Consider the following 12,759-nt stretch of genomic DNA (forward strand, 5'->3'; position numbering starts at 1 on the left):
CGTTTCACGTGGGACACGGTACTGTCAGTGGGTTCCGTGCACTGTGCATGGAACCCACTACCTCTTTGACCAGCAAATATTTCACAGGAATGTGTCACACCAGTGGGTCCCGTGCATTGTTCACGGGACCCACAAACCTCTTTTTTCATTAAAAATGGGTCCCACGGCACTATTCACACATTTAAAAATTATTTTGCTACAATATTTTCAGTTTTCAATTTTCAGCAAAATAAGCGGTATCCAAACGAACCCTAAGCATGATTGTTATAATTTTTAAACAATCCCTAGGCTACGCATACTACGTTATAGTTGATACTGTAACCACGAGATGATTGAACAACTCATTTGTTTGGATGGGTTTGAAATTGAAGTTTCCAAATGTACTTTGTTGAATTTCGGTTACCTTTTAATAAGTAAGCAACAAACCTGTTAAACTTCATCAAAATTCTGTTAACATTCTAAATTTCAAATATAAATGTTATGAATTGATAAGCAATCATTAAATATATAACATAATAAAGGGAAAACTTTGAACTCAAGTTCAACAATTTTAGCAAATTCTAATTCACCACAATATTCTTGCTCCAAGAGAAATCTATCTCAATAAATGGAGATAAAAATATTAAGGGTAACTAACTCGCCATTCATTGATGTTGAGCTAATAGAAAGTGTGGAGGCTATACATATATAAAGAAATTTGTTGAGCACATCTTGTACTGACAAAGGAAAATGCTAAGATCATAAATTTTGTTACAACTTGCCGACATGGCAAGTTGTTAATGATAGAGTAAAAGTGGTGGGCTCATGTGGGTCTACAATTCCACTACTCACAACTCGCCAGATGGATAAGCTGTAACAAAGTTGTGGTAAAAGTTATAGTCCTAGCACTACTCACTAATGAATTAGCACATTGTTTACCCTTTGTGGATATGTGGAAGCTATATAGGTTTTCATCCATTTGACGTCAAATATCATAGGAGAAAGTCCATACACACAAAATTTTACTTTTGTTGATGTATTAGATTGTTAGTGATAAGTAAAAAAGTGATGTTAATGGTGAGCCTAAAGAAAACTAGTAAAGATTTCCAACTTAACTGTTGTGAATTTTTTTTGTGTATGTAACATTGCTCATATCATAGTGCTGAAATGGTGGAAATTCTGTTACCTTTTATTGTTACTAGTCGCAACCCTGTGCAATGTGTGAGAATATCTTATTATTTTGTAATAAAATATAAATTATAATTTGTTTTCTAAAATATATAAAATCATATATTAGGATTAGTAATATGTAATTAATAAAGCATTTTTCTCATAAGAGAATTTAATTTTAGACATATTAAAATATTAATTGAGAAATGTTCTTTTTAAAAATTTTTATATACAATCCTTTACCAATCCTACAAAGGGCAAGAATTTTTTTTTTCCTAAAATAAAAAAAAATGTCATATTGCTTGATTTTTTTAAAAAATAATGAATATTTTGTTCTCTATAAATAAAAAATTATATATATATATATAACTTTCTTTTTATATTAAAATTTTCATTTATTCATAATCTCTCTTCTTGAATACAATGCTTATCTCAATACATTCATAAATATATACCGAATCAAAACATAACCATATGAATATGCTTTGCTAGCAAACAAAATGTCATATCAATTGTCGCTTAACAATGATTAATTGGATCAATTAGGAAAACAATTTATTGTTGATAATCTATTAAGATTATTTTCTTTGCAGAAAATACAAAATTGTCCACCCAAAAAGATTACAAACAAACAATTATTAGCAAAATCTCCCAATTAATTTTCTATATGCATTCTTATATAATAATAAAAATACAATTGCAAAAGTTAAAATATGTCACTCATCCAATTAATTTTGTTTAACTAATCTTTGCTTTGTCTAAATAAGTGGCAATATAGGGTTCTTCTAATACAACTATTAAGATTACTTTCTCTACAAAAACTATAAATATGTCCACCCAAAAGAATTAAAAAAATAAACAAAACTTGGTAAAATCTCATAATTTAATTTAACATCTAAATGGATTACTAAAAAAAAAAAAAAATCAAATTCTAACTTGCAAAACAACTAATTATTAACCCAAATCAAATCAAATCAATGGGATAAAGAAAAAGAACTTGTGATCGAGAATTGGAATACCAAAATACGTAAATATACATAAAAGTCGATACAAATTTGTCAAAAGATAAATAGATGTGATAATTAAATCAATAATAACAAAAAACACCATTAGCGGAAAAACAAAGGTTAAAACAATAAAAGAATCCACCAAAAGAGAAAACAAAATTGGAGAGAGAGAGAGAGAGAGAGAGAGTATTGATCTTTTTTGCCATGAACAGCTTTGAAGGAACATGATAGAGAGGTGGAAATGAAATAAAAAGAAATTTATAAGAAAATTAAGATGGAAGAGGATGGGATAAAGTAGATGAAATTTTGAAAATTTAAAATGATAATGATGGAGAAAATTTAGAAATTTATGAAGGAATCAAATGAAATTTTTTTAAAGGACAATGATTGGAGGAGATGAAAGATTGAATTAAGAAAACAATGGCCGAAGAAGATGAAAGGTTGAATAAGGTAAAAATTGCAAAAAATAAAAAATAAGAAAGGATGCTAATGACGTGGTGCAAAAAGATATTTATATAATTTATTGCAAAGCTTCCGTATTATATATAGTATAAATAGATATGTATAGACATTGTTTTTGACTTTATATTATTCATTGATTTTATTTTTTAGTTATAAACATTTAAATTAAAGTAGATGAATATGTAAAAGCAAAATTATATGTAAAGTTAAAACTGTCCAAGACGAATGTGTAAAGTCAATCTATTTGTATATTTAATATTGTCAAAAAATTTAGGAATAAAATATAAATAAGAAAAATAATAATTATATGACCAATAACTTGATGAATGAGGCAGCACAACATGAGCATAACAATATTTTTTAGTTATAAAAATTAAAGTAGATGAATATGTAAAGTTAAAACCGATCAAGATGAATGTGTAAAGTCAATCTATTTATATTTTTAATATTGTCAACAATATTTAGGAAAAATAAATAAGAAAAATAATAATTATATGGCCAATAATGTGACAGATGAGGTGGCTCAACATGAGTATATGAATATATTTTAGTTATAAACATCTAAATTAAAGTAGATGAATATGTAAAGACAAAATTATATGTAAATTTAAAATCGACCAAGATGAATGTGTAGTCAATCTATTTATATATTTAATTTTTTTCAATGAAATTTAGGAATAAAAAATAAATAAGAAAAAAATTAATTATATAGCCAATGACATGACAGATGAGATGACGCAATATGAGCATAACAATAATAAATACTATGCTTTAGCTTTTATCTATATATAGATATAGATATAGATAGATATAGATGAGGCGGTGTAACATAAGCATAACAATATTTTTTAATTAGAAACATCTAAATTAAAGTAGATGAATATGTAAAGACAAAATTATATGTAAAGTTAAATTGACCAAGATAAATGTGTAAAGTCATTTTAATTATATTTTTAATATTTTCAAAAAAATTTAGGAATAAAAAATAAATAAGAAAAATAATAATTATATGGCCAAGATATGACGGATGAGGTGGCGCAACATGAGCATAACAATAAAAAATGTTACACTTCACGTTTTAGATATATATAGATATAGATAGATGTGAATAGTTAGTGTAATAAATAATCATTTAAATGTAATTAAAATATATAATATCCTAAAGTCAAAATAACAAATAAATAATGGGGGGAAAAACATTTTTTGACCTCTATATTTGGGGTATTTTATAATTTCCACCATTATTTTTGAAATCAACCAATTTCCCCTCAATGTTTGGGAAATGAGCAAATATCTCCAATCTGTTAATTTTTTAGTTAAATCCAATAAAATTACAAAGATTACAAATGCAATATAGGAAAACAACAGTGCAATCTTCAACTTTTTTTTTCTTCTTTGTAGAGTACAACTAATAATTTCTTTAAAAAATTTCGTTAGATTTAGTTGAGAAAATAATAAATTGAAGGTATTTGTTCATTTTTCAAACATAATAGAGGAGAAAAATTGATTGATTTTAAAAATATAGAGAGAATTATGAACTACCCCAAATATATAGGGAGAAAAATACACTTTCCCATAAATTCTTAAAGATGATATATAGATGGGCTTTAAGCCTCTCAAAGGATAGAATCTAAAAAGAACAAGATAAAAAACATTTGTTCCTTGATAAACAAGAAATATTAAACCTAGAGTACTAGGCTACTACTATCTAGACCACCTATTTTTTGTGCCCATTTTTAAATACAACTATATATATTATTATTATTCTTATACTTTTATTTTCTAATTATGTGTATATATTCCTAAACCAAAAAAAGAAAAAGAAAAAAAAGGGAGATAAGAATTAATATCTTTCAAACACTAACACTCAGTCATGGAGTGGCTCAATTACATACTAGTAGAGGTTGCAAATCTTTGACATTCAAACGCAATGATTAATTAAGTATTTTAAAAAGAATCCTCTAAAAAAAAAGTATTTTAAAAGAATGTTACACATATCAATGCAAAAACTAGATAAATTCGTAGCTAGCATAACGATCATCTAGACCATCAAAACCATTAGATATTTAGATCACACTGTCATTTTTCACAACAAAGCGAATGTTTAGAACTATAGACTATTTAGATTTCTTCTCCCAAAAAAAAAAAAAAAAAACTATTTTAGATTAGAATCCCAAAACTTGAGGAAAGTTAGCTTAGAATATATTGATAAATGAAAGAACGAATCAAAATAAAATTATAAAAAAATAATATAATATATTTTATTTATAATATTAAAATATTGCTATACGAAATCTCCTTGGTCAGACTCAGACTCTCTCTCTTATTTGCTTTTTTTCTGTGTGTAGTGAGTGCGACACCCTCTTCACACTTCAGTGTTCATTTCAATGGCGTGAGCGTGAAGGGTGACAGAACCGTACCATCCTATACTGAAAATCAAACCAAAACAAAAAAAACCCCTTATTGTGTCTCATTCTCTCTTTCCTTTCACAATATCCCATTATCAAATCGAATCAAGTACTTTACGAGATTCAAAGAACACCAAAAAAAAAAAAAAAAAATGCTATCATATTCCAAACGAGTCGCTATATAAAGAGAAGCACTTGTAGTAGCTTGTTATTTTGTGCCTTTATAACAAACTTTTTAGCGTCTTTGAATCCAATCCTGATGTGGGTTTTGGGATTTTGAGTCCTGGGTTGTCTTTGTTTTCCTTAATTTTTACATTTTGTTATTGTTGTTTTTTTTTTTTTTTGGTGGGTTGCTATGTTTAAAATAGGTGAGAAAGATAGGAGGGTTAGAGAGAACATGAAGAGGAATGGAGAGGTTGAAATGTTATTGAATGAGATCCCTAATCTCAATGTTTCTTCTTCTCCTCGTCAGCCTGTGAATGGTTCAACTATGAGCAGAGTTTCTCTGCAATCAGAGCTGTCGTCTCTTTCGAGCTCTTTCTCTAATGGGTTTTGTTCCTCTGAGGATGGTTCGCCATATCATCAAACACCCAGTACCCATTACTTGAACCATCACCACCACCACCTCAATGGGAATGCGAGGCTGGTTGAGGATGATATGGGTGGTTTGTCTGAGACTTTTCATAGAATGCATATTGGTGAGGAACAGAGGGATAGGTTTCATGGAGTTGGGTTTGGTGATTGTTCTTTTGGTGGTGGTGGTGGGAGTGGTAAACGTGGTGAGTATGAAGGTTTTAGTAATGGTTTTGAAGGTTTTGAGGCCTCTCATCATGGAGTTCCTGTGAATTTCGACGATAACATGAGATTGAAATTGCTTGCTTTGCAGGGTGGTTATAGAGAGAGTGATTCAATGGGGTCTTATCTTTCTTATAATCAATCTAATGGGTTGTGTTCTGGCTCCAGTTGCAACAAGAACCGTATGAATTATTTAATGCAGAATAGAAATGAACATGGAAGTGGGTGTCACTATAATAGAGGGGTTCAACTACAGAACCCAGGTACAATTAGGCCTTACCTTAATGATGCTTCTATTAGTTTTAGCTTACCGCGGCGTGAAATGGATTCTAATGGATTCAGTGAGGGCATGGAACCATGGAGTTCCTCTCAGTTGATGCAGCACCCTAAGCTTGTTTCGAATGTGAACAATTCCTTTAATGGAAGGACTAGAGCAATTCCAAACAGCATGGTTCCTCATTCTATTATGTCTATGAAAGGTGCAAGTGGCATTGAGGCATTTACTTGTGAGGATAATTTCATCCTACAAGGGAACAGTTTGAGTTATGCCATCAACAAGAAATCCAACACTTCAAGGGGTCATAAGAAGAATTCACACATTGAGATTGCGGCGCAAAGCCAACGAGGGAGAAGCTCTGAACTGGATAGTTACTCTAGTATTGGAAGAATTTGTGAAAATGGTTTGAATCTGAGCAGTGATTATCCATTGCCTTTGACACCAACTTTTAGTTCTTTGGCTGAGGTTCAGGGTTCTATATACTTCATGGCAAAGGATCAATATGGTTGTCGCTTCTTACAGAAGGTGTTTGATGAGGGAACATTTCAAGACGTGGAAATCATATTTGAGGAAATTATTGGTCACATTGTTGAACTTATGATGGACCCCTTTGGCAATTACCTTGTACAGAAGTTGTTGGATGTGTGCAATGAAGAGCAGAGAATGCAGATTGTGCTCATGGTGACCAATGAACCAGGAAAACTTGTCAGAATTTCTCTACACACACATGGGTAAATTCTTCATTTATCACTAACTATTGTTGTTATTTTTGTAGGGTATTGATATTCTTTACAGTTCTTGTTGTTTCTGAATGAAATTTGTATTTTGTTTTTAGCACGCGTGTGGTTCAGAAGTTGGTTGAGACTATCAAAACTACAAATCAGATTTCACTAGTTAAGTCAGCACTTGAACCTGGTTTTCTTGATCTTATTAAGGATCTGAATGGAAATCATGTGATTCAGCGTTGCTTGCAATGCCTTAGCTATGAAGACAACAAGGTATGGTTTTTGTCTTTTAATTTTGACTATTTGATGCAGCTAGTAAGATTGAATGTCTGAATGCTCTTTATTTCAATGTTGTGTCTTTTTATATTTTGAGTTTTTTCTTAGATCTTATGTAATTTTTCAAAATGGAATGTTATTTATTTACAAATCTTAATTGTCATGAAAAATTATATTAATCTTTTAGTCCTAACATTTCATTTTGGTAATTCTTTTCTTGTAAACAGCATTTTGGTGCAACATATTTTTATTTAAAATGACATGTTCTCATATTAGCTTGTGATTTGAATCTTATGCAACTGCAAATGAAATTAATGACACCAACCTCAACAGAGCCCAACACCAGTTCTTGACTCAACTTATATTATATGGGTCCCTTCTCCCCATTCTGCTTTGTAACCATTTTTATTTTTGTCCATGCTTATGATAGGTCAACCAACTAATTAGCTACATATCACCATTGTTTCTAATTTTCTGGTTCTAGCAACTTGAATCCTGTATAAGCCACATCATTAATTAATGTTGTATTTCATAGAGAAGTCAATTCACCTTCACATTCTACCAAATCGTTCCCAGTTAGTGGTTTCATAAAGTATTCAGTTTGTGCCCTTAGGCATGCTGCTCGAGTCATTTTGATGTAAGCCCAATGACCTGTGAAAGTACTAGAAATACTTCCCAAAATGGTGAAGATACATTGTTAGGAATCATTGTTTTGATTGTCATGCCTCAATATCAGCATTTATCAGTTTTTAACATTCTCCTTTGGTTGCTCATTCCTCTCCCCTTGGGGCCAGAACTTACTATAAAAAAAAATGAAATAAATTTTTCTTTTGGTTAATCTTTTGATTCATTCAATTTTTAATAAATTTTCAAGCATCTTCTTGGTTACTTCCCAATACTGATGTTTCATATCTTGTTGCAGTTTCTTGATATTTGAAAGCCCTGTTGCTATTGGGTCTTAATCTTGAGACTAAACGATAAGGTGTCTCAGTGTGTTTTAGAACAAACTGTAGTGCAAATTCATGTTGTTTAACCTTGAACAAATAAAACAAAAGATGCCTTAAAATGATGCCATATAGCGTGTTGACTTAAATTTTGAAGACGGAATTTCAACGAAGTTAATTCTTTATGATGTAATAGAGCATGCCAATTCAGCAACTAGGTTTCAAAAAAATTCTGATTTTTGATGCATTCATACTATGATGAACTGGAATGCTATAGAAATAATGGCCATCCTGCTCTTCTATGAGTAATTTATTTTTTTCTTTTCCACCATTGGGGAGGGGTGTTGATTGGGAGGAGATGCAAGTAAGCATTATTATATGCTTTGTGTATTGTGGAAGTGTCAATAGTAGGTTATACTCCTTTAAGAACAAGTTAAGTGATTCATTTCAAATAAAGGGATGGCATTAGTTTTTTTTATTAGTAATAAAGATTTTATTGAAATCAAAACAGACCCAAGTACACAGGAAACGTACTATGGGTGCAAAAAAATTAAGATCCCAAATTACAATGACCAACCAAGACAGAGAGAGAAGAAAAGGAATAAGTTTGTAAAGCTAGACTCTACTCGAACAAAGAATGGGTGGAGGGCTAGGTTGTGGGATCAAAACCCAATGAGTGCATGTGTAGTTTATCACTAAAAGTTGTATAATCAACACACAACATTACAGATGATCTTTAAACTCTGATCTGTTGCATGCAGACAAACACATTGACATATGTATGCACATTACCAACTAATAAATCCCTAAGCATTGCACCTTTAACAGAAAAACCTTTACAGGAAGGCTAGATGGGGATGGGAATGATTATTTGGAGTTTTTGATTTTTATGAATAGCATATGGAATTTTGTGAGGAGCTGATCAAGCTCAATATTGATAATGATCTCATTCCAAAACCGATTTGGACCACTACTCAACCCAAAAATGGTTAAATGAACCAGGTTCAAAATTAGCTGTGCAGGGAAGCACACACACTTAGGGCCCTGTTTGTCTTCCCCTTGGATGATGGCTCCCTTTGTACTTCTGCACACTTCAATGCATGAGTTGAGCACTAGGATTAGGCAAATTGAAAAATGATGATCATCAAAAAAATTGACATAATTCATAATAATGACTTATTGCAACTGCTGTGATGATATGCTCCAACTTTTCTTCAGAGCACCTTTCAAAGTAGTGGACATTGTTCATTAGCAACTGCAGAAAGTGTTGAATAAGGCATTCAAATTGCCTGGGACAACTAAACTGTCCCCTAACATATAAACAATAGTAGACTTTTTGAAAAGCTTAAATTCAAGACAACTATGTAGTGCAAAACCCATTCTAAGGGCTGGGTTATAATTCACCGTCGCATATATGTTCACCAAAGATCAATGTGTCACTAACTTTTTTTCTTCTTGAAGTATGGTACTTAACCTATAACATAGTGACATGCTATCTCATTGACCATTCTAGATATTTCCCATGGACATGCTTTTCTATAAAGCTTCAATATGCTCTATCTTTATGTCTTAATGCTCTGTATGGTGTACGCTTTTTGTAGGGTCTTCTATCTTTATTTTGAGTTGAAACTTATTCTGAACTTTTTTTGTCCTTGTTTTATCTTTGCAGTTTATTTTTGTTGCTGCTGCAAGGTTCTGTGTGGATATTGCAACTCATAGGCATGGATGTTGTGTATTGCAACGGTGCATTGCGTGTTCAATTGGGGATTATCGAGATAAGTTGGTTTCTGAAATTTCTAGAAATGGGCTTCTTCTTGCTCAAGATCCTTTTGGGTAATCATTTACACACTTCAATTGCTGTTTGTTTTCCTTTGGTTGCTGACCGTAACCTACTTTAACATGATATATATTTGTAATGGAACAAAACTTAGGTATAGTACCTTAGGTGCTATTTCTTAAGTTCCCCTCTTAAAATTCAGCCATGTGGCTACTTAACTAAAAAATACACTTCTATCCTATGAGAAAAAATCCACATGGCAGAATCTTAAAAGGGGAACTTAAGAAACAGCACCTAAGTACTGTACTTACGTCTTGCTTTTTGTAATATATATTAATATATGATTTTATATTGCCAGTTTTTAATGAATCAAAAGTTTTCCACCAAACTTTTCTTTAATCCACCTTGAGATAAGTGTATACTTGTGTTAATTCTTTTTGGTGCTGTTTATGTATTTGTTATATCATTTTTAACCTACCAATTTATTGCATCATAGACCATTTTAGTGGAGAGTTTACAGTGAGGTAATGATCTGAGATTTATATTATTACAGTGGCAGAACCTTTGATCTGTTCCTTATACCCTATGTAAGTAGGGCATTCCATTGTCTGGGTGTAATTTCCGACATGGCTTCACTATTATCAATATGTTAACATTTAGTACTTGAAATGGTGTCTGCACACTTAACATGATGATGTGTTTGTGACTGGAGCAAAACTGATATATCATGTAGTATTTTGTTAATTTCAATGCAAATACATATTTACACAATTGTTTATCTACCATGTAGAATATTTTACTTTTTGGTCTGCTTTCATGCATAATTTTATTCAAGTGAGCTTTGATCCCAGTTAATATGTTTCCTTTTTACATGCTTATTTGGAGATGATTATTAAATACATTCAACTTCCTTCTAAAGATTTTGCAATCTGCCTCCTAAGATATATGGCATTTTATTGAAATAAAAGTAGATTTAGTACTAGCTGAATGCCATGCCTTCCTTAGCGAACTCATTTCTGCTAGACTCCAGTCCTCAGTGGATTGGGCCGATTGGAATCTGCCATATACTAAAAAAAAGCTCTTGAAAGAGCTGCCTTTTTCTCTCTCTGTTTTTTTTTTGGGTTGGGGAGGGGGGGTTATGAAACTTGTGTTGGGAACTCACTTCATCTCGGTAGCATCCATACTCTTCATAAATTGTTACCAATTGTGTCTTGTCAGCAGATGTGGGGAATACATATTTGTTACTAATGTATAGTATTCAGGAGTATATAGTATACATATGGCTGTAAATCAATAATAGTGCATTACCTTAATCATTTGGGAATGGAAATATATTATTAGCACGAATCTTTTGTTGCTCATTCTCTCTCTGTCCCTTTTTATTTCTCCTTTTGTCACCCAAGATAATGCATCTTTACTTACCACCTTTTCTCCTGAGTGGGGTCTTAAGTATGTGACATTGGTATGTGCATCAAAATATCAGACTATTGGGTTTGAAAATACACCAAAGTTGGTTTTGGTTGTGAGGCTACATTGAGTTGAGACATCACAAGTTTGTTGATCGAATGCACTTGCTTACAAAATATTTTATGGACTAGACTATTGCTCACTGTCATTGCTCTTTTTTTGCTTTTCTTTTTCTTCTTCCCAAGCATTGATGAATTTTTGAGTTTCTAATTTAACCCACCCTGTCTCATGGGCATGGTTTTGGCTCTAAAGATTTTAATACGTAAGAGATCATCTTGATCAATGGTTCCTTGTTTCCATATTTGCCTATAATATTGCACTAATTTATATATTTTGGGTGTCTAGTTTCTCCATCCATCTCTTGTAACATTTCCATCAATTGTACATTATGGACATGATTTGAATGAAGAAGAGCTATTTTGTTGCTGTATTCTTCCATACATCTGCCTCTCTGTAGCTATAATTATGCAATATTCAACCTGGAGCTTTTTATTTAATTTTTTTTGGAATTCATGTTCCAACTTATTGGTTTATGAACATATTCTGCTTTAATCTTGGAACAACCCAAAAAAAAAAAAAACCTCCCGAAGTCTGAAATACTTTAGTATCAGAAAGAGCATAGATCGGGTCTGACTGAATATCTTGTTGTTTTCGTGATGCAGAAATTATGTTATTCAGTATATTATAGAGCTAAAGATCCCATCTGTGAGTGTCAAATTGATTTCTCAGTTTAAAGGGAACTATGTACCGCTCTCAATGCAGAAATTTAGCAGTCATGTGGTTGAAAAATGTCTTAAGCATTTTGAAGAGACCAGGCCTAGAATCATCCGCGAATTGCTCTCAGTGTCTCACTTTGAACAGCTGTTGCAAGACCCTTATGCCAACTATGTCATTCAATCAGCTCTAGCAGTTACAAAGGTATGATATCTAAGATTTTCTCTCAAAATTTCTTTTACACATTGATCATACTGGATATTGTTTAATGCTGGAGAATCTCTCTCTCAACTTCAGGGTCCTCTTCATGCTTCACTGGTGGAAGCAGTGAGAGCTCACATGATCTTACGCACCAGCCCGTATTGCAAGAGGATTTTCACCCGGAAACTCTTGAAGAAATGACGTGTATTAGCCTATCGTAAAACTGTACGCGTTATATCAAGATACCAAGATGTCCACTAATAAGAACTACTCTTGTCTTAGGCACATATAAAATAGCATCTATCCTCCAGAATCTTTTGCTAATCTCCAGGTGAGAAGTCTGCAATGTAAACTTTTTGTGGATGACCTCCAGGAATCTGAGAGTGTAAAAATTAGGTTTTTTCTTGTAGTTGCTCATGATGCAGACGTGTCATGTATCATTTTGTTGTCTTGTTGTTAATCTAAATTTAGAAAGTTATGATGTATGATATTTGATATTTCACACGGCCAGAAGAACAGTCTTAGTCGTCTAATTAAATCTGATGCCTAGATATCAT

General features: G+C 31.9%; 1 protein-coding gene across 1 annotated transcript; it reads left to right on the forward strand.

Annotated features, from left to right (window-relative positions):
• The first annotated feature begins 4,932 nt into the window (after nt 1-4,932).
• On the forward strand, nt 4,933-12,759 carry LOC115970949 (putative pumilio homolog 7, chloroplastic). Its single transcript, XM_031090587.1, has 5 exons — nt 4,933-6,829; nt 6,934-7,096; nt 9,713-9,876; nt 11,950-12,205; nt 12,299-12,759. The coding sequence occupies exons 1-5, from the start codon at nt 5,382-5,384 to the stop codon at nt 12,401-12,403; spliced, it is 2,136 nt and encodes a 711-aa protein (XP_030946447.1). The 5' UTR covers nt 4,933-5,381; the 3' UTR covers nt 12,404-12,759.

This window comes from Quercus lobata, chromosome 12 (assembly GCF_001633185.2).
Source record: "Quercus lobata isolate SW786 chromosome 12, ValleyOak3.0 Primary Assembly, whole genome shotgun sequence".
In the NCBI taxonomy this organism is placed as follows: domain Eukaryota; kingdom Viridiplantae; phylum Streptophyta; class Magnoliopsida; order Fagales; family Fagaceae; genus Quercus; species Quercus lobata.

What these genes read in the sequence shown, in the direction of transcription:
- LOC115970949 (XM_031090587.1), top strand. Translation starts at nt 5,382, where the DNA reads ATGTTTAAAATAGGTGAGAAAGATAGGAGGGTTAGAGAGAACATGAAG. An exon ending in ATTTCTCTACACACACATGG is followed by an intron (nt 6,830 to 6,933) that starts GTAAATTCTTCA and finishes TTTTGTTTTTAG; the next exon opens with CACGCGTGTGGTTCAGAAGT. An exon ending in CAGCTCTAGCAGTTACAAAG is followed by an intron (nt 12,206 to 12,298) that starts GTATGATATCTA and finishes TCTCAACTTCAG; the next exon opens with GGTCCTCTTCATGCTTCACT.